This window comes from Mauremys reevesii, linkage group 1 (genome assembly GCF_016161935.1).
Source record: "Mauremys reevesii isolate NIE-2019 linkage group 1, ASM1616193v1, whole genome shotgun sequence".
NCBI lineage: Eukaryota > Metazoa > Chordata > Testudines > Geoemydidae > Mauremys > Mauremys reevesii.
Window position 1 is genome coordinate 269,339,664 of NC_052623.1, and position 22,973 is coordinate 269,362,636.

The 22,973-nt window shown below is 43.9% G+C and overlaps 1 protein-coding gene across 16 annotated transcripts in view; it reads left to right on the forward strand.

The window, feature by feature from the left end:
- TNRC6B (trinucleotide repeat containing adaptor 6B) overlaps positions 1-22,973 on the forward strand; it is a 240,123-nt gene that overhangs the window by 183,117 nt on the left and 34,033 nt on the right. For 14 of the 16 annotated variants that reach the window (XM_039489172.1, XM_039489189.1, XM_039489205.1 and 11 more), the window contains 6 exons: positions 1,441-3,750; positions 5,058-5,216; positions 12,533-12,711; positions 13,722-13,796; positions 15,822-15,867; positions 21,713-21,861. In XM_039489172.1, the coding sequence (XP_039345106.1) occupies positions 1,441-3,750; positions 5,058-5,216; positions 12,533-12,711; positions 13,722-13,796; positions 15,822-15,867; positions 21,713-21,861 (2,918 nt within the window). The remainder of the gene's footprint in view (positions 1-1,440; positions 3,751-5,057; positions 5,217-12,532; positions 12,712-13,721; positions 13,797-15,821; positions 15,868-21,712; positions 21,862-22,973) is intronic. The other 2 variants (XM_039489195.1, XM_039489270.1) reach the window with 1 other exon arrangement.

A 22,973-nucleotide genomic window follows, 5' to 3' on the forward strand; every position in this document is an offset into this window, starting at 1 on the left:
TTCAGCTAGTGAACTGAAAAAGCAGGGAACTTGTACTAACAGTTCTGTTTGTTTTTAATAAAAACATTAGTAACTGAATGTTCTCATTTTGTCACTTCTGATATACAGTTAAAACAAAGGTCCTGTGTGTGTGTGTGTGTGTGTATGTATATTAGTATTAGAAGTATGATGTTTTTAGATGGGTGTGACTTAACTTCACATGACACTAGCCAGTGCTGATGGTGTGGTAGCAGTGTATGTGCAGACCTGTTGTTCAGGATATTGACACAAATATTGTTGTGAACTTCTTTCCCCACCATATTAGCTCTACCGGAGAAGTAAGATTACCAGATACCACAGTGGTACTGGGGCTCACTACAGAAGAAATGAACATAGGGAGATGGAGAATACACTCATCCTGGGAACATTTTTAGCAGGGCGTCTTGAAGGCTCTGCAGTTAGAATTGGACAGAAAAATGGCAAGCACCTCCAAACAGAGAGAACATGTCCCCAATTTAATGCCCATACTTGTTCTCCTTAAAGATTAGTCTGATAATATCAATAAGGCAGTGCAAGGAGGATGGTGGAGGAGTGCTGCCAGACCACTATGGTACTATCAGTAACACATCTGTGTACATGTGATAATCATGAAGGCAGAATTGACTGTCTAATATTATAGTAGATCAGATTTATAGCTGATGTAAACCCATGCAAATTCCATGGATGTCTCTGGGCTATATTCAGTGCATGTGTGTGTGTCAATGTAGTATAACCTTGCACTGGTTTGGCATTCAGTGTCTTTGCAAAATTAGTGTAATATGCACACTTAGGGGAAGAAAGGAGTATGTAGCAAGAATATCAACTTAGACTGTTTGATAAAGTGAGGGAATGGAGGGAGGACTTGTTAAATATTATATCCTTCTGTTAGGTGCTTTTTCTGAAACACTTTCCTTTCTTCCCTTCTCTGTGTAAGTTACACTTGGTTGGCAAAGCCACTGAATGCCAAGCCAGTATAAGTTGCATTATGTTACAACTTGCACTTACATTTTCAATATTATTTTGTCAGTGCTGAATTTTGACCAGTTCACCATAATTTTAGAGAGAGCCTTAAAAAAAAAAATCTGAATTTGTATCAGCAGTGGCCTTTGTATTTTTTTTTAAATTACTGCTTGAAGTTGAATAACAGGGCTGTTAGCAAAAGGAACAAGTCCTCAGTGAGGTTTTAAGTGCCTACAAAATTGAATTGAGTGTGAGGATTTTTTTTTTCTGGAATATTGAATGTTTTAATAAGAGTAGCTCATATGCCATTTTCCAGTGTAATATTCTGCTGTAATTGGCTGAGTTCATAAGTCTTTTAATTTATAAACTTTGTTTTTCAAACAATAATTGATGTTGTCTGGAAATGCAATCTTTAAACAACTTATAAATAGTAACCAATAGTAATGACCTTCATCTTTTTAGATTCAACAATTGGAGGTGCTGCTGCTTCAAATTATGCAAATTCCACTTGGGGTTCTGGAGCCGCCTCCAACAACGGCACCAACGCCAACCCAACTCACGTCTGGGACAAGGTGATTGTAGACGGGTCTGACATGGAAGAGTGGCCTTGTATTGCCAGCAAAGACGCTGAGTCTTCTTCCGAAAATACCACCGATAACAACAGTGCCTCGAACCCTGGCTCAGAGAAGAGCACTCTGCCAGGAAGCACCACTAGTAACAAAGGAAAAGGAAGCCAGTGTCAGTCTGGAAGTGCTGGGAAGGAATGTAATCTTGGGGCCTGGAAATCTGACCCCAAAGCTAAATCTGTTCAATCTTCCAACCCTGCTGCAGAGAGTAACAATGGACTAGGAAATTGGCGGAACTTGAGTGGGCAGGACAGAATAGGCCCTGGTTCTGGCTTCAGCAACTTTAACCCAAAAAGCAACCCATCTGCCTGGCCAGCACTGGTTCAAGAGGGCAATTCTAGGAAAGGGATTTTGGAGTCTGATAATGGTAACGCCAATGCACAGATTAGCACAGTAAGTCAGACCTCTAGGGAACAGCAGTCAAAGATGGAAAACGCGGGTGTTAACTTTGTTGTCTCTGGCAGAGAACAGGCTCAAATACATAACACTGATGGACCAAAAAATGGAAACACTAACTCCTTGAACTTAAGTTCGCCAAACCCTATGGAGAATAAGGGAATGCCCTTTGAAATGGGCTTGGGGAACCCCTCCAGAAGCACTGACGCCCCTTCACAAAGCACTGGAGAAAGAAAGACTGGGAGTGTTGGATCTTGGGGTACATCTAGGGGGCCTTCTGGAACTGACACAGCCGCTGGACAAAGCAATTCTGGAAACCATGGGAACAATGGAAAGGATAGAGAGGACTCCTGGAAAGGAGTTTCTGTTCAAAAACCTAATGGGTCAAGAAATGATTCTTGGGATAACAACAACAGGTCTATGGGTGGTGGGTCTTGGAACTTTGGCCCTCAGCACTCAAATGAAAACAAATGGGGTGAAGGGAACAAATTGACATCTGGGGTCTCTCAGGGAGAATGGAAACAGCCGTCTGGGTCTGATGAACTGAAGATTGGAGAATGGAGTGGTCCAAACCAACCAAATTCTAGCACTGGAGCATGGGACAATCAAAAGGGCCACCCCCTTCCTGAAAACCAAGGCAATTCCCAGGCTCCCTGTTGGGGAAGATCTTCCAGCTCTACAGGAAGTGAGGTTGGAGGTCAAAGCACTGGAAGCAACCACAAAGCAGGAAGTAGTGACAGTCACAATTCTGGACGCCGATCATACAGGCCTACGCATCCTGATTGCCAAGCAGTCTTGCAGACTTTGCTGAGCAGGACTGATTTGGACCCCCGTGTGCTTTCAAACACTGGCTGGGGCCAAACTCAAATTAAGCAAGATACAGTTTGGGATATTGAAGAGATGCCAAGGCCCGAGGGGAAATCTGATAAAGGAACTGAGGGGTGGGAGAGCTCTGCCACACAGACAAAGAACTCAGGGGGCTGGGGAGATGCACCCAGCCAAAGCAATCAAAACAAGTCTGGATGGGGTGAGCTCTCAACCCCCACAGAGTGGAAGGACCCCAAAAACACAGGAGGGTGGAATGACTATAAGAACAACAATTCTTCTAGCTGGGGAGGAGTAAGACCAGAAGAAAAGCCTTCCTCTTGGAATGACAATTCCAACAAGGATCAAGGGTGGGGTGGACGGCAACCTAATCAAGGATGGTCTTCAGGAAAGAACGGTTGGGGAGAGGAAGTTGACCAAACAAAAAACAGTAATTGGGAAGGTGCAGGAAACAAACCAGTGTCAGGTTGGGGTGAAGGTGGGCAAAATGAGATTGGGACTTGGGGTAATGGTGCAAATGCAAATGCCGCTTCAAAGGGTGGATGGGATGATTGTAAAAGAACGCCAGCATGGAATGAGAATGGTCGACAGCCCAATTCCTGGAATAAGCAGCACCAGCAGCAGCAGGAGGCTTCTGTCTCCTGGGGTCCACCACCTCCAGGTAATGGGCGACCTCCAAATCCAAACTGGAACAGTGGGCCACAGCCAGCTGCCCCCAAGGATGAGGAACCCAGTGGCTGGGAAGAACCTTCTCCACAATCAATCAGTCGGAAAATGGATATTGATGATGGCACTTCAGCATGGGGAGACCCTAGCAGTTATAACTACAAGAATGTGAACCTGTGGGACAAGAACTCGCAAGGGGGACAGGCTCCACGAGAACAAAGCCTGCCTACTCCAATGACTAGCAAATCAACAGCATCAGGTACCATTCTCTTCAGTAGAGTATATGAAACTAAATGTCTAAACCAAGGGTTCTCAAACTGAGGGTTGTGACCCCTCAGGGGGCTCATGAGATTATTACGTGGGGGGTTGAGAGCTGTCAGCCTCTATCCCCAAACCCCACTTCATGTCCAGCATTTATAATAGTGTTAAATGTAAAAATATGTTTTTTAATTTGGGGGGGGGGGGGGCACACTCAGAGGCTTGCTGTGTGAAAGGGGTCACCAATACAAAAGTTTGAAAACCATTGGTCTAAACAAATGTTGAACGTGCAACTTCCAAATCTATAGCTACTTTTACCCCATTAGCAAAATTTAACTCTCATTTGAGTATTTGGCTTGTGCATATGTTGATAGCTTATCAACAGTTTTGTTCAGTTCTGTTCAGAAAAGTGACTGTAAAAATGGAACCACTGAGTGTCAACATTATTATCCTGTAATGACTTCCATCAGAACATTGCTCAGTTTTACAAGTAAACAGATGTTTTCTTTAGCTGCCTAGCCTGCAAACTCCACCTAAGCTCTGAAAGGCAAGACATGTTCTTACTAATTTCTGCATCATTACCAGTAAAAGATATTCCAGGCCAAATTGTGCCCTCACTTATCTCTGTAAAACCCCGTTGTCTTCAGAGAAATTGCACATATTCAACTTAAAACATGATTGTGCTCTGCATTTAGAATTTAGTTAACAATCAAGATCATATATGAACCAGATTATAACCTGTTCTACTCTCCCATAGCTGTTCTGTGCCATCAAGAATAAAAGTCATTTTTTATTTTTTATTTATTTATTTATTTTTGCTTCTAAAGTAAGCAGCTAAGAGTTAGAATACACAGAGTAGAATGATAAGGTGCCATTTTTACATAGTCACTTTTCTGACCATGTCATACCTTAAAGGATATTATTTATTTTTTGATGTACACTTAAATGTATCCTTGTTCTTCAGTATGTTAAACTTCCGTACAGCCTGGTACTAATAACTAATCATGGGAAAAGTTATCTGAGTAAGTTAGCATCAGGGATAGGCTTCATATCTAACTTGATACCATAGTAAGATTGTTTTTCACAGCATTTCTAAAGTGAAGGTCCTCTCTGAGTTCTAGGAATGAAAAGGAAGTCAGGTTCCTGCCCTGGGTGTAGTGTTTGCAACTGAGTAATCCCAGTTTACGCTTTCTAATAGCATGAGGTACACCAGAAAAAAGGAAGCAGTAGGTTTTTTGGTGATGCTGTGCTGAATGTCAGTGAACAGTTTGTAAACGGTCCATAATGAAAACTCTCTTCTTTGTGCAGTCTGGAGCAAAAGCACACCACCTGCTCCAGATAATGGTACGTCTGCCTGGGGTGAGCCAAATGAAACCAGTCCCGGGTGGGGTGAAGTAGATGATACAGGAGCATCGACAACAGGCTGGGGGAATGCACCCTCCAACGCCCCAAATACCATGAAACCTAGTGAGTATAGGCCAGTAATCAGCCATTTTTATAATGATGCTATAGATTTTAGTATCTGACTTTTGTATGTGGTTCACCTGCATATGTAGTGTATCCCCTCCCAGTGAGGACCAGAAGGGACACTAAATGGTTTCTAAGGTGCTGATGGTGGTGTTTGAGTAAAAGTGCTTACAAATGACTAAAAACTACTAAAAGCAAGACGGAATCTTAGTTTACAGTATTAGGTATATGAACAGCTTTGATCTTATTATTGATATGACATTTGGGCTTCTCAACAAGGTGAATTAGTTGCTTTTTCTTTCTCAACAGAACCTCTTCCCCATGCCCTACACCCAAATACTTCATAGTAGGGAACTAGTTTCCAAGATAAATCCCCTTCTCCTGTAATATCAGAATTATGAACTTGCAGTTTATCCTTAGTCAAAAACTCTATATTGTAGATCATGGCTATATAGGCAGAAGTTTGTATACTGCAGCAACAAGTCTTTTGGTTGTCATTCTAGTTTTATGGCTAATAAAAACTATATTTTAAGGCTGAGAAGGCTGCTTTATTTTAATTCCCTGTTCTCACTTGTTTGTAACTTTCTGGGAATTATTTTTGGAGCTCAGTCTTCACATGCCTGGTCTTAACCCAAAGATTGATTGATTATTTATTTATTTATGTATTTATTGAAAACTAGAGCAAAATAGGTACAGACTTTGTTATACAATCATGAAAAGGTTTTTTCACCTTTTAAAATAATTGGTCAAAGCTTTTTTGTCCTCAATCCAAATGACTAGACTTTTCAGCTGTTTACTTAGACATATGTCCATTATTTACCAGTGAATGAGGTACTGCTGAACTTCTGAAAAACATGATTTTGGTAATTTTGACATTAGAATGACTGTTATATGATTGCACATATATAGGATGTTGTGGAAATTCTTTCTGCCTGCACATGCAGTGTATTTTTAAGGGGGAAAGTGTGAGTGTGTTTGGGGGGGCGGGGGAATTAAAAGCAAAAAAGTGAACACTGCATTGCAAAATTCTTCTCAAAGTGAGTAACTCTTATTTGATGGGCAACTAAGGGGTGTGTTTGTGTACACACTTTTTTCATGCTTGTATAACAAGCCATATATACAGTAACTCCTCGTAACGTTGTAGTTATGTTCCTGAAAAATGCTACTTTATTGGCTTAATATCGTTTCGTTTAATTTCCCCATAAGAATTAATGTAAATTGGGGGGCAGGGGGTGTTAGGTTCCAGGGAAACAATTTTTGCCAGACAAAAGACTATATTTTATATATGTACATATATATACACACACACTTATATATGTACACACACGCGCGCGCACGCACACACACAGAGTATAAGTTTTAAACAATTTAATACTGTACACAGCAATGATGATTGTGAAGCTTGGTTGAGGTGGTGGAGGAAGAGGGTGGGATATTTCCCAGGGAATGCCTTGCTGCTAAATGATGAACTAGCACTCGGCTGAGCCCTCAAGAGTTAACACATTGTTCTTCTTCGACTGGCTGTTCATGTCCATTCCAAGCAGGTGTGTGCGTGCCGCGTGCACGCCAGCCGGAAGATTTTCCCTTAGCAGCGTCCGTAGGGTCGACCTGGGCGCCCCTTGGAGTGGCGCCACCATGGCGCCCTATATAGGGGCCCGCCGACCCTCCACCCCCTCAGTTCCTTTTTACTGCGGGTGACGACTAGGTGGAACTTTGCTCGCTCTCGCAGCAAGCCTAGGTAGTGTCTCTGTTCGTGTATATAGTTCTCTTTTTTTCTCATAGTTTTAGAGTTAGCATTAGTTGTAAGTTAGTAGTAGTTGGGGGGTCCCCCTCCCAATATAACCCTTGCCCCTTCCTGGGGCATGCCTGGGTCCCCAGGGTTTAAACACTCTGTGGACTGCGGGAAGTTTATGCCGAAGAGTGACCCACACTCTTCCTGCTTGAGGTGCCTCGGAGAGAGCTACCAAAGAGACCAGTGCCGCATCTGCAAGGGGTTCCATCCCAGGACTCTCAAAGACAGAGAGCAAAGACTTTAGAGTGCTTCTGAAGAAGGCGGCCTTAGGGCACACTCAGACCCCGAGCCTGTTGACCCAGTGCCCAATGCCTCATCCTCGGTGCGCAGTGCTCCGGCACCGTTAGCTAGAGAGGAGGCCCAGTCTAAGAATTCTAAGTCCTGGCACCGGAGAGAATCGGGACATAGGAAATCGGCCTCCATGCGGCACCAATCACCCTTTCCGGTGCCTGCGAAAAAGAAGAGGCCGGTGATGGGGCCGGTCACCCCACCACAGGACCCTAAAAGGCCGGTGGCATCCACAAGTGTGGTGGGACAAGCCGCACCTCAGGTGCCACCTCCCAAAGTTCCATCGACTCCTGCCCCTGTGGAGGTACAGTCGAGTCCAGACCGGTCCAGGTCCCCAGGCTTCCGCAAGGATGCACCTCCCATCGATGCTGGAGGCGTTTGAGGTGGCCTCAGACTTGTTAAGCCTCCCGGTACAGGCCTCCGTGTGTCGGAGGGAAGAGCCACCAGGGACTGCCCGACCCCCCGATCCAATCGAGGGGCAAGCCGGCTATAATGACGCTACCTTGTCTCCCATCCAGAGAATGGAGTTCATAGGGGCACTCCTGGACTCGATGCAAGCCAGAGTGTACCTCCCAGAGTCGAGGTTTCTGTCTATGTCCAACATCATCCTCGGTCTCCGGTGCTTCCCGACCATTACGGCAAGGAATTGCCTCAAGTTACTGGGCATATGGCCGCGTGCACCTACGTGGTGAATCACACCAGGCTCAGGCTGCGCCCTCTTCAGTCCTGGCTAGCGACCATGTACCGACCAGCCAGGGACGCACTTGACTTTGTGGTGACGCTTCCCCAAGCGGTGCTGGACTCCCTCCAGTGGTGCCTCAACCCGTGACAGATCTGCGCGAAAGTACCATTCACCAGCCCTCAACCATCCCTATCCCTGGTAACAGACGTGTTGGATCTGAGATGGGGGGTGCATCTGGGGAATCTCAGGACCCCTCTGGTCCCCGGAGGACCTCTCCTTGCACATCAACGTCACGGAGCTGTGGACAGTGCACCTCACCTGCCAGACTTTCAGTCCCACCTGACAGGCAGGTGTGTAGCAGTCCTCATGGGCAATACCTCGGCGATGTTCTATATCAACAAATGGGGGTGCACGCTCCTCTCCCCTTTGCTGGGAAGCCCTCGCGTTATGGGACTTTTGTGTACAGAATTCAATCCACCTGATGGCATCCTACCTCCCGGGGGTGCAAAACAGTCTGGCGGACACCCTCAGCCGCTCGTTCAACGGTCATGAGTGGTCCCTTCGCCGGGATGTGGTATGTTCAATCTTCCGTCTCTGGGGCTATCCCCAGATAGACCTGTTCGCCTCGCAGGACAACAGGAAGTGCCCGCAGTTCTGCTCCCTCATGGGGTGCAGCCCAGGATCACTCACGGATGCCTTCCTCCTCTTGTGGGAAGGGGGCTTCCTCTACGCTTTCCCTCCGATTCCGATGGTCCATAGGGTGGTACTCAAGATTCGCAGAGATCATGCTTCAGACATACTGATAGCGCCAGCATGGCCGCGCCAGCACTGGTTCACATCGCTACTGCAGATGTCCATACAGGTGCCCTGCACATTGTCCTTCCTCCCAGACCTGATCACACAGGATCAAGGCCGCCTTCAGCACCCGAACCTGGAGTCACTCCACCTCACAGCCTGGCTGCTCCGTGGCTGAACCCGGTGGAAATGCAGTGTTCACAACAGGTTAGGCAAGTCCTCCTTGGTAGCAGGAAGCCCTCCATCAGGACCACATACAGGGTCAAGTGGAAACGTTTCTCCATCTGGGCAGAACAGCAAGGTCAAGCTCTGTTGCTCGCCCCGATTCCTCTCATACTAGACTACCTACTCCATCTGAAACAGCAGGGACTTTCCTCTCCTCAGTCCGGGTCCACTTGGCTGCCATCTCTCCGTTCCACCTAGGAGCTGATGGAGTTTGTCTTCGCTAACCCACTGGTCAGCCGCTTCTTCAAGGGCCTGGATTGACTCTTCCCGCATATGCAACAAACCTGTCCCAGCCTGGGACCTTAATTTGGTCCTCTCTGCCCTCACAGGGTCCCCTTTTGAGCCCCTTGCTACGTGTTCACTACTGTATGTCTCCATCAGAGCCCTGATGTCAGAGCCTCCATACCCCGTTTTTCACAAGGACAAGGCCCACCTCAGGCCACACCCAGCTTTCCTCCCTAAGGTGGTCTCCCAATTCCACCTGGGTCAGGACATTTTTCTCCCTGTGTTCTATCCCAAACCATATTCCTCCAGCAGGGAGCATAGGCTGCATTCCCTGGACATTCACAGGGCCCTGGCATTTTATATCGTAAGAACCAGGCCATTCAGGAAATCAGTCCAACCTTTCGTTGCTGTGGCCGACAGGATGAAAGGGCTACGTGTCTCGTCACAACGTATCTCCAACTGCATCACGGCCTGCATCCGTGAATGCTACAATCAGGCTTAGGTGCCTGCCCCACCGATCACAGCCCACTCCACAAGGGCACAGGCCTCTTCCGTGGCATTCCCAGATCAAGTCCCGACACAGGAAGTATGCAGAGCTGCCACATGGTCTTCAATCCATTCTTTCACGTCACATTACACCATCATGCATCAGACTAGAGACGATATAGCCTTCGGCCATGCAGTGCTCCAATCTGCAGTGAACTCCAACCCCACCGCCTAAATTCAGGCTTGTGAGTCACCTGCTTGGAATGGACATGAACAACCACTCGAAGAAAAAACGGTTACTCACCTTCTCGTAACTGTTGTTCTTCGAGATGCGTTGTTCCTGTCCATTCCAATACCCACCCTCCTGCCCCGCTGTCAGTGCCGGCAAGAAGGAACTGAGGTGGTGCAGGGTAGGCAGGCCCCTATATAGGGCTCCATGGTTGCGCCACTCCAGGGGGCACCCAGGCCAACCCTACAAACGCTGCTAAGGGAAAATCTTCAGGCTGGCGTGCACGCGGCACGCACACACCTGCTTGGAATGGACATGAACAACACATCTCGAAGAACAACAGTTATGAGAAGGTGAGTAACCTTTTTTTTTTTTTTGTTAATGTAGCCACACTCTACAAGGCAGCAGGAGTGGAGGGAGGGGAGACAGCATGGCAGAGAGAGACAGAAACAGCCCTTTGTGAGAGAGAGAGAGACACATTGCCCCTTAAGTATGCTGATCCCACTCTAAGTACGCTGCCTTTTTAAGTAGATAAGCAAGTTGAGACAGCGTCTGCTGCCGGCAAGCTCCCTATGTCCTGAGCGCTGTCTTGTCTCCCACTGCTCTGTGGAGATGGGGGACAAGAGCGGCGGGAGGGGGACATCTTGACATTAGCACCCCTCTTCCCTCACCCCCACACAGCAAGCAGGAGGCTCCCGGGAGCAGCTCCAAGGCAGAGGGCAGGAGCAGCACATGGCAGTGGGGGGAGGGACAGCTGAACTGCCCGACAATTGATAGCCTGCTGGGAAGCTGCCACACAGAAAACTCAGGGGAGGGGGTGGGGCAGCCAATCCACTCTGGTTTGAAGCCCCCACCAGCTAGCTCCAACGAGCTGCTCTTTCTGCAAGAAGTAGACAAAGCAGGCGGCTGCCAAACAACCTTATAAGGGATCATTGCGCAACTTTAAATGAGCATGTTCTCTAATTGATCAGCAATGAAACAACATTAACCGGGACGACTTTAAGTGAGGAGTTACTATATTTAATGCACACACAAACACACTTATGCACACAAACACATGAAGAAAATCAGCACCATGATTAAAGATGTTGGGAAGTAGATTTTGTGCCTGGGCTGGTACATCGTCTGGGTACTTTTGTAAGGCATCATTTAGACTGTGAATTCAGATACACAGATCAAGACATTTAAAAGGAAAAGTTCCCACAACAGTGATGTCTCACCTGAATAGTTTACTGTTTATGTTAAGTTACTTGTTTAACTTTATACATGGGAATAAAAAATATTATTGTACACATTTTAGGTATGGCAGTTATTCTTGCTATGGGAGCACTACCTTTTGAGTTTCCTGATTGGTGTATTCAAATTTTCAAGCACAATGTACATTAACTCCCTTATTCCTGATTCCCCCTTCCCAAGACAATTCAAGTCTTAAGCAGGAGAAAGATGATGGAAAACCAATTTTGGGAAGATAGGTGGAGCAGCAAGGCAAGGGAGGAGCAGCATGATGAATGGAGTAGTAGTGGGAAGGAAGTGTTGGCTGCGCAGGAGAAGCTGCAGTTATACTGTTGGGTAGGCGAGCTGGCATAGGAGGGAGTAGGAGGTAGGAAGAGAGCCCAGCTGGGGAAGGAACACTCCTCCTCTAGTTTTGTAAGCTTAAATGGTTGTAGCATTCGAGTAGCAATGCAACCCTTTGTTTAAATGGCAACACCAACATGTCACTAGAGTGAACCAAGACATTAACATCTTGTTTCCGCGTTTTGTTACTTTGATGTGCATATGTTGAAACATGAGTAATACTTAAGGTACCTCTCCCAGATTATTATTCTCACTTCTTAATCTGAACAGAAACTGATCCTGCATTTCTACAAGTTCATAAGGTGAATGCCAGTAGTTTTATATCAGATCCTAGTAAAAATACAATGTGAAGATGCATGTTGTATTTCTGTGGCAAGCTTTCCACATATCAGGTTTCTGACCAGTGTCTGAGAATTAAATCTGAGTTTTTCAGAGCAGAGTTTTATTGTCAACCATACTTAAAGGTCAACATACTAACAGTTTGATAGAGAAATGTGGTGATGGTTTTAATATTCATGGTTTTTTTTCTAATAGAGTATTGAGGATTTTGAAGGGAAAAAATTTGCACTAAAAAACAGATTTTGATATAGGTTAACCAGATGAACTAAATTCCTCAATTGCATTAAATTAAGAGAGCCTCTGGAATCCTTTCCTCTACATTGAAAATTATGAGCTCCTTTTAGGAGGTCAGTTTCTTTACTGCGAGAAGGGAAGTTTCCTCTGTAAATTTAAAGTCAAAGGCATTTGACATGTTTGAAGCTAAAGTGATTTTAAAATACAGAACACTTGAAAAATATAGTACACTACTCAGCACTAATAAATCTTTTAGGTGTTGTGCTTTGCGCAATTTTCTGCATTAGAATAAAATGAAGACAAGTTTTGGGCTTTTTTAGATTGATAACAGCAGTTGCGTACTAAGCATCCCACTGATCTTGCCATAGAATGTCATAAAATCTGTCTGTCTAAGAGTTGTATTGGCTCACTTTTGAATGTTTTATTTTAATTTTTTTCCCTTAAAGGTTCCAAATCTATGCAAGATGGCTGGACAGAGAGTGATGGGCCAGTAACAGGAACACGTCATTCAAGCTGGGAAGAGGAGGAGGAAGGAGGAGTCTGGAACACAGCAAGCTCTCAAGGAAGCAGTTCCTCCCACAACTCAACAAGCTGGGGGCAAGGAGGAAAGAAACCACAAATTAAGGTAAGAAACCTCATGCTTGAATGATTTGTAACTGCCATATACTCTGAAAGCAGATATAACTAATGTGTTATGCACTTCTCTTTTATAAACAATAACTATTGTAGTGGAGAATTCATCTGTAGAGGTGGCTGCATTGCAGTGGTGGATGAAGTGACACTCTCTTGTTTTTATGAAATATGGATATTATGACTTGTAACTCCAACAGAGATTGCCAGAAATATTTTGGCATGTGGACTGCAGAGTCATTACAGAATGAGACTGAGCAAAAAGTGTCCAAGGGTTATCACTCTCTTTGGGTGACACAGCACTCTGCACTAGGCTGCTGCTGCCTCTCCTTACACAGCCTGTTGAAGTTCTGTTCCCATTCTCACTTCTGGTAGTAACACACTGTTATTTCTATTTGATTTTGGGCTCCCGCCTTTGTTCTTTTTAACTTGTGGCAGCAAACAGAAGTAAATGACTCTACACTTGGCTGCAAAACTGTGTATTAACTGCTCTGCAGCGGATAGAGCATGTGAGACTTCCTATTGTAGTGTGGAGTACTGTGTTAAAATTAATAAGACTACCTATAGCCAGGGGCTGTGCTTTGGCAGCTCCTGGGCTAAGATAAGGTGCAAAACAAAACAGTTGTATTGTGGTGGTGTATGGGTTTGTCAGTTCCTGCTTTGGACAAATTGATTTCCTTTCATTTCAATCAGTCTTTTTTTATTCCTTGTTTTTTTAAAAGACACTTCATTATTTATCCTAACTACAAAAGCAATTGTCTATAAACTTTCCTTTTTTTTTTTTTTAGCGTTATACTGCCAATTTCTGCTTTCAGTTTTGTTTTTGGTCATTCACAAATCACAACAGGACCAAATCGAAAGCCAATTGAATTCAGCACAGTGCTGATTGAGAGGAAGCTGCTGAAAGGAAGCAAAACACAGCAGAGACCTCTACATAAAAGGAAGTGTGAAAATGGAGGAAAGATAAGGAAACTATTTAATTACCTGTCTGCTCTTGTTTTTTAGTGTTCATTAAAAGGAGGAAATAGTGATTCATGGATGAACCCTTTATCCAAACAGTTTTCAAACATGGGATTGCTAGTAAGTGGCTTTTTTAAAATGTCATAATCTAATTGAGAAGCACTAACATTTGTGTAGTAAGCAAAATTCTAAATTCAGATATTCACCAGCCAGTAAAAAGAACAGGAGTACTTGTGGCACCTTAGAGACTAACAAATTTATTTGAGCATAAGCTTTCGTGGGCTACAGCCCACTTCATCGGATGCATGCAGTGGAAAATACAGTAGGAAGATATACAGAACATGAAACAATGGGTGTTACCATACACACTCTAATGAGAGTAATCAGTTAAGGTGAGCTATTACCAGCAGAGGAGAGAGAAACTTTTTGTAGTGGTAATCAAAATGGTCCATTTGCAGCAGTTAAAAGGTAATAAAAAGGTAATAATTGGAGATATACCAATCTCCTAGAGCTGGAAGGGACCTTGAAAAGTCATCAAGTCCAGCCCCCTGCCTTCACTAGCAGGACCAATTTTTGCCCCAAATTTGTAAGTGCCCCCCTCAAGGATTGAACTCACAACCCTGGGTTTAGCAGAACAATGCTCAAACCACTAAGCTATCCCTCCCCCCAAGAACCTGTGAGGAACAGGAGGTTTGGGGGGTGGGGGGGAATAAACTGATCACTCTCATTAGAGTGTGTATGGTAACACCCATTGTTTCATGTTCTCTGTGTGTGTGTGTATATCTATCTTCCTACTGTATTTTCCACTGCATGCATCCGATGAAGTGGGCTGTAGCCCACGAAAGCTTATGCTCAAATAAATTTGTTAGTCTCTCAGGTGCCACAAATACTCCTGTTCTTTTTGCGGATACAGACTAACACGGCTGCTACTCTGTCACCAGCCAGTTTTTATTAACTAATTGCATTTAGCATTCCCATTCTCTTATTCCAATACTGATAGTTGGTGGCTATTTCAAACTCCACTAACTAGTCAGAATATTTCTTTCTGGAAACAAAAATACTTTTAAAATCTGAGTGGATTTCATGGCTGCCACTGTTGTGGGTTACAATTCATTGGCAAACAGTGGATGGTCTTGTGCTTAAGGTGCTGGACTAGAACTCTGGACATGTGGGCTTAATTCCTGGCTCTGCCGCAGACTTGTTTGAATTTGGGCAAGACAATATCACTGTACCTCAGTTCCCTGTCTGTAAAAAGGGGATATTTTCTTTATCCCACCCTTTGTCTTGTCTACTTAAATTGTAAGCTTTTTGGAACAGGGACTTTTATGTGTAGTACAGCACCTAACATAGATATAGCCCCAGTAACGGGGCCTCTAGGTGGAGCTGTAAGACAAATGCTACATCATTGTCAGTGGGAAGGTGCAGAGATCTGTGATGCCTTCTTTTCAGTGAAAATATGGTTCACCTATGAAAATGTTCAAGAATCTCAGACATGCCACTTAATGGAGAGCTTTGCATTTTTTCAAAATGCTGTACATCATTAACTAATGTATTCTGTGAAGTAGCTATTTATCCTCATTATAGAATTGGGGAAACTGTGGTGCAAAGGTGCTGTGACATGTCTGAGGACAAGCAGAATGTGGTTGGCAGAGCTGGGATTAGAATCTAGAAGCTCTTGGCACCAAGTCCCCTAGATCATGCTGCCTCTCAAAGTTATGGGAACACCCTGTCCCAGACTGCCAAGAGAAGAATAATTTGGCAGCACATTTTAAGATTTGATGACTTGACAAGTCACGAGAAGAGCTATCATTCTGGCTGCTACTCTCATAATTTGATCCCTTGACATGAGGACAGAGGTTCATTTCTCAGAGCAGCTGTTCAGACATCTCTCTCTATCTGTGGCATGATGAGTTCATGTGCCTAGTGGCATTTTAGGAAATTTAACCCCAAATACAGCTGGGATGAGGTGCGTTCAAGGTTACATCAGGATTGTTTTTCTTTGATATAGTTTAGGACATTACTTTCATTCACACTGGCACACCCTTCCACATTTCCAATACACATCTTTAACAAAGACTGTTTTCTGCAGTGTTGTCAAACTTTGCTCCGGAGTCAGACCAGTGTCTTTTTTTGCTCTTCTTTCAGAGTCAAACTGAGGACACTCAAGGCAGTAAGATGGACATGTCTGTAGGTGCGTATAACTTCATTAAAATGCATTTGGCATGATGACTGATATTATGTGTGTGATCTGCTTATCTTTAGGAAGAGGCACATTTCATTATTTTTGAGCTCTGTTCTTTAATAGCAGGATAGAACAGCAGCATCCAGCCTGTTGGCTGCAGGATTTATACAGATAATGCATCTGCTGCTGAGAGACACTGGGCTGGGGGAAAAGAGAGAAATATCTGCATAGAATGGAGGGGTGCTTAAAAAAAAATTGATGTAGTACTCAGTTTTGTTGCTTCAAGAAGGTGGAGCATCCCCTTATCACATGACTTTACTAGGTGAAAAAGGGAAGTCTACTAGCTGTTGGCATTAGGATGTCCCAATTACCAGCTCCTTAGGACTGATATGTGGGAAAAGAAAGGCTCTTTATTGTACTTCCTTTAGGTGCTTGCCTCAGGCAGTTGAGCTGCTGCTGAGTAGGAATAGATTTATCACCCATGATGGCCTGACCACAACATCAGGGATCTTAAATGGGTCATACTGTGTGAGGACTGTCATCATAAATGATGGTCAGAAGTGATCTCTTGGATTATCTGGTCTAAATTTCTGTATCAATTTTATCTAATCTCAGTTGATTGCATCCTAATTTGCCATAACTTCCTTGTTAAGCAGACTATTTCACTAGACTAGATGATTGACTTTGTCATCAGAAATGCTTTCCTAATTTCCAAGTTGAATATTTACCATATATACTCAATCATAAGCCGGTTCATTTATAAGCCAACCCCCCCAAGATGGATAAGTAAAAATGGAAACATTTTATAACCCGTTCATAAGCCAACCCTGTAATTCAGGAGTCAGCAAACTTTGGCTCCCGGGCCATCAGGATAAGCCGCTGGTGGGTCGAGATGGTTTGTTTACCTCGAGCATCTGCAGGCACGGAGGTAAACCTAAGTAAACAAAGTGTCCAGGCATGCCAGCTGCTTACCCTGATGGGTCGGGACAGCAACTGGTGGGGAAATTTTGGGGGGGCCAGAAGCTGGGAGTCAGGGGAGCAATCCCTGTGACCACCCCCCACATGACCCCACCCCTAGCCCAGGACCCCCACACTCTCCCCATCCCATCCCTTCCCACCTTATCTGGGGAGGGCCAGTGGAGGATGTCTCTGACCTGGTTGGAGCTGCTCCAGCAGGCTGGACAGCGTGGCTGCATCCTGCTCCGTCGGGCCAGGCTGGGCAGCGTGGCCGCAGCATGCTCCACTAGGCTGCGCCAGGTGGCATGGCCGCAGCGTGCTCTGGCGGCGGTGCCACAGCCTGCTCTGGAGGGTGGGGCCGAGTGGTACAGCTACAGCCTACCAGCCCCAGAGCTGCAGCTACTTCGGAGGCTAGGAGGAGAGCAGCGTGGCCAGAAGCGGAGAGATTCTGGCCCCACCTCTTCCCTTCTGGCTGTGCTGCATCTCCTTGCTCCCTCTGTTGGGGGGAGGGGCTGTGTCCCACTCTCCCTCTCTATACCAGTTCATAAGCCAACTCCCTTCTCCGGCGCTTCCCTTTTTTACTAAAAAAAATTCAGCTTATGAATGAGTATATAAATGCATTAAACGCATTGTTCTTCTCCAAGTGGCCTCTGCATATTCACACTTGTGGGATTGAGGTGCTTGCACCACAAGCTTCTGGAATCTTCTGGTGACTAGTGTCCATTGAAGCCGCTCACATCTTCTCATTCCCATTCTCAAAGGTTCCAAAGGTATATAAGAGGGAGTGGTCCATTCGGTTCCTCCTAACCACCTAACTTACAGCAAGCTTGGATCACACACGGTGTCCTCAGCACTTCCCTTCATAGTTTTTTTTTGGTTGTTTTTTGTTGACACTTTGGAGTCTGTTTTTGTTTCCAGTTAGATTGTCAGTATGTTAGTCAGCTTTTCTTAAAAGTAGTGGGGAGAGGAGGAGGAGACGCAGATAGCATGAGCATCATTTGAACCCACAAAAGCAGGTGGCCCACCTCATGCCCCTGCTGACAAAGGAAGCTCTTCAGAGTCAATTGACTAAGGCTGGCATTGTACATGTCCAGTATTGATACTGGAGATCAGCTCACCATAGTGGCTCTATGCCTATCAAAAATGGCACCACGCTCCTTGCATCCATCCTGCTCAACCAAGTCCAGTGCCAGAGAACCAACACTCCTTGGCTCTAGAGAACCATGTGCCAAAGTAGTTCTGGTCACTGGATCCATCCAGGGTAGCAGATTCCAGTGCTGAGGACATGACACCATCAACTGAAGAATCATTTACCAAAGTGTTTCTGTGCCCAGCATGAGTGGCACTGAGATCCCTGGATCCAACAGTGGTGCATGAAACCACCCCCATTTTTACACTGTGAACACCTGAGATGTTGTGGCTCAGGACATTCAAGATATGCTTTACTGTGAAAGGCAAAGGAAGAACATACCCATCAGAAGATATCCCAGATGGTTAACTGGGGTACACACCTTGATACCCAATCTCTTCAACTCTGCAGTGAATGAGCTCCACTATAATGTATTGGAGTTGAGAGCTATTTGTCTGGCCTACACATTTTTCTCAAGTCCAGAGCCCAGCTCAGTCTCTTTCCACCAGAAAGTATTGATTTTTTTCTCAAGCTCTACTTCAGGGATGAGCAAGACTCAACTTCACTGATACACTCCTTTCTTCTTCTTGGACTGGGTCAGAAGTTCCTCTGAGTTCTCTCTGAATCTGTTGATTCAACAAGTCTTCCTGAAAGGCAGTCAGGAAGGACCCAAGTTTCTATCAGTAGCCCTGGCTACGGCTTGGCGATTTTGTTGTCTGATATCCTGGGTCTCTTGTTGTCTTCTGCAAGTCCTGCTTTTCAAATTGCTGCATATCCTGTCTCAGGGTTGAGATGAGTCTCCACGCAGGTCAAAAGTTTCTCAGATTGCAACCTTGACTTCTGGGAAGTTGGGACATTCGATGTAAAGTGTTCTGTTGGGGTTCAAAAGATCATATTGAAAAACAGGAGACTTTGGCCACACAAACTTACTCCAGTGAATTGAAAGAGGTTTCCCATCTGAGCAATTGAAAAGGCAGTGAACCTGAGAGGGTGCTATCTGTTTCACTTAGAATAGTTTTGTGTTCTGTCAGGGTGCATTTGGCTGCCATCACAGCTTTTTTCCCCTTTGATGCCTGGATTGACAGTCTTCACTCACCCTGCAAAACTGAAAGGTTTGATCCATGTTATGACTAAGGCTGGTTGAGATAGCTGCTTTGCTGCAATAGTCAAAGGATACAAAACTGGATACTCCAGTGCAATAGGTAGGTTGTACCCTGGCTACTATGATGAGATAGATTAATTTGTCCCACCTTAGAGTATTCCCTTTGGTGCATGGACCTGTTTTGCAATGAGATTATACTCTTGTTCCCACAAACTTCATGGGGCCTCTGTTCAAAAACTGGGCAGACTTCTCTTTGTTCCATATCTCTGTTAAGGTGCTGTTTATTATAATCATAGCTTTAAGCTAGAGAGTTAGTGAGATACAGGCCTAATGGCTCCATAAACCATATTTCGTACAATTTGCTCTTATCTGCATCCTTTCCATAATGCCTGTCCAAAGAGGTCCTCTGATTTCCATCTCTTTCAGGCCTCTAGCCTGTCTGAATTTCTCTGTGTACCATTCATATCCAAGAATCAGGCCCCATACTTTAGCTGTCCAGAGGGAAGTAAGTTTATATGGGACCAGACCTGTCCACAAGTTCCCAGACCTGTGGGGCATATTGGGGTGAGACCAGGGGTCCGGCCAGTGCGCCCCTAAAGCTGTCAAAGTGACAGTTTAACGATTTATGACTTTGCAGTTGTTTGACCATCTGGAGATGTCACAGTATACTCAGGCATAAGGTAGCTTCCATAGCGTGCCTTCATGCTGTAGTCTTTATAGAATGTTGTATGGTTGCTACTTACTGTATTTTCATAGAGTTTTTTTAGCCGATCTTCCTTAAGGTTCTAGTGCTTACTAAACGCTTGGAAGGAGGAATATGCAGAGGCCAGTTTAGGAATTGGAATTATTTGACATAAGTCTTTCCGTATTCCCTCTCCCTGACGCCACCTTCCACATTTCTTTTGGAGTCATAAATTTAGGACTTCCCAAATTAATAGAAGAAACTATGAATGTGGTTGAGGCCACTCCCATTTTTATATCATCAGAACCCTCCATGAAGGGCATGGTAACAAGCCCCAATGGACATAGGTGACTAGAAGATTCTAGAAGCTCACAGCACAGGTGCTGTGATCTCTCAAGTGTGAATATTCAGAGGGTTATTGCAAAGCAGCCAAATTACTGGTAAGTAACCATCTCCTCTCTTATTTCTAGATTCACTGTTGGGTTTTTGCATCCCTTTACATTTGTCCTTTCTGTATTGAAGTATAATCTTGTTAATTATTTATTGAACATCAACAATGTGCTTGATACTCTAAGAACCTGAAAGGAGACACAGTCCCTGCCACAAGGAGTTTACAATCTAGTACAGACACAGATTAAACAGCTCAGGCATCTCTGTGTGTGTGGGGGGGGGGGGTGTTATGTATATATTAAAATATGAGGGGGGTTATATTGGGTAATCATATGAATATCAGGAGGCGTTCAGAGTTTTATAGGGCAATTTCTCAAACGTACTGTGGAACAAGAAAAGTGTTTTGAGGAGACATTGGAGAACAGACAGCATGGAAGAAGGCCCAAAGAGAAAATCTGAGGAAGGTTACAAAGAGGTGTTATGCAGGAGTCTTAAGATGAATGAAAGAGGAGAGTTGAAGCACGTGAGAAGGGGCTTTGTGCAGGGGAACTTGAGGATGAGACGCCTGAAGTAGAAGAAGAGTATAAGGTAGTGAAGGGATTCAAATAGGGAATGACATGGTCATGAGTAGGAAGTTTCAGAAGCAGTATTTGGAAGGGAGGGGAATGAAGTCTGATCCAGAGAGGCCAGAGATTGCAATAGTTGAGGGAAGATACAATTATGATGTGGATAAGAGTTCTAGTGGTAGGAATAGAGAAGAAAAAAATGAGAGGATTTGAACAGAGTCTGGATATGGAGTGAGGATGGTAGAGTGTCTGATACTTCAGAGATTGCAAGTTTGGGTGACCAGACAATAATAGGGAGTAGTTGTCTGTGATAGAGATGGGAAAGAGCAAGAGGGATTTGTTCTTTAAATGTAGCTTCTTTAAGCTAAATAAAGAAATTTAATTCAGCCTGTCTTCATAAGTCATATACACAAGTTCATGTGTCATTTTGTCTCCTTATGTTTAAATATTTTCTATTTACTGTTTTTTTTTAAAGTGGGTTCCAGAACTCTGTGCAGTATTCCAAATAGTCTTATCAGTGCAGTGTAAAGTTTCACTTTATAGATTCACCTTCATGAAATTGCTTTTATAAATCCCCACTTTAAGGCCTCATGCTTCCAAAATCATTCTACAGTAGTTTAACTGTTATGGGGCATGTGCATGTTGATTGCAAATCTGGCATTGTATACCATTTTTCTCCCTGAACAAATCTGACTGGTGCAAATAGTTTCAGAACCATCCTCTTTTCTTCCATTACGCAGTTAGTTCAGTCAGAATCTGTAGCGGTAGTAGTTAGTTTTATTCATAGTGTGTGTGGACATATACGTGTGTTTAAAGCAAATTGGCTTGTTTAATCTTACGATAAAACTTAATCCCTGACTCTTTTACCAGAAGCGTAATGCTACATTATAAAATAAATCCTTGGCTGTACTATTTTTCAGCCTTCAGAGGTATTTTCAATCCATTTTTAGCTGTAAATCTTTTGGAAAGAAAAGGTATGATTGTGGTTGTTGGCACTGATATTTCACCCTCTTCCTTCCCTCTTATAGGTGGTCTCCCAGATAAGAAATTTGACGTGGACAAACGAGCCATGAACCTCGGGGATTTTAATGATATAATGAGAAAGGATCGATCTGGGTTCCGTCCACCTAATTCCAAAGACATGGGAACCACAGATAGTGGGCCTTATTTTGAGAAGGTGAGATAAATCTGTATGGTTAAACAGAATCCCCCACTGCATTCACATAAGGGCCAAATTTCTATCTACTCCTTTGGGGAGTAATAAAAATTCAAAATCATGGAAGAGAATGTAATAATTCATGAAATAAGATAAGATAGACGTGTGTGTGTAGAGTGAACATAGATTAAAAATTGAGGTGGGTTAAAGATATGCATTAATATATTAGAGTAGTCCTGAGAGTAATAGGTACAGCTCTGAAGAAAGATTTTTCTGAATACTACTTCAGTCTTTAGCTGAGGAGGGAGAAGTCCATTTTGAACAGGTGCCAGCAAAGTTCAGCGAAGAGGGCATCATAATGGTTCTTGTTTCTGTTTGGCTACTGACTATACTCCTACACTCTAAAACTAAGTTTAAATCTAAATATACAGACAAAATCACAATTTTCCAAGACTTTTTCTTTCTGCTTTCATGTCTGCAAGTTATCTGAAGCATTCTTTCTAGATTAGACTATCCCATGTGCTGTGTTTGTCCATTTACTGTTGGCTTCCCTACATCTGTTGTATGTTGCAGTAGCATCTCTTTCATATCTTTACCTGTTTTAAATGGGCACTGTCAACCTTTTTAGATTTCAGATATTAATTGCTTTAAATTATGATTTGGAGAGGGTCTCCTGGATTCGAAATGTTTATTTTAAATGCAGTTTGTTTGATTCAATAAAATGTAAAACAGGTAAAATATTGTTATATAAATGTTGTGGGCGTTCTCTGTCCAATAAACATTTTTTTAAAAGTGCATATTTTTAAACTGTTCCATTTTGGGGTAACAGGCCAAACACTAGCTTTATGAACTCCCTCTGCTGGTCTAATTAACGAACACCATTTGCAGAGGTGCATACTATGGACACAAATTGGTGTGTGCAAACAGAAGTAAATAATAGGAACTCATTCTAGCTGTATCTCCTGCTTTAGTGGAAATAATCACTATCAGAGAAGGACAAAATTAGTAAAGAAAGAATGTTTCTATGCATCAAAGAGGTTTTTTAAAAATACCTTCACCTCTACAGAAGTTGTTGACTGTGGCTCCTTAACCAGAAATCTCCAAATGCCAACAATTAAATTGAGTCAGAAATT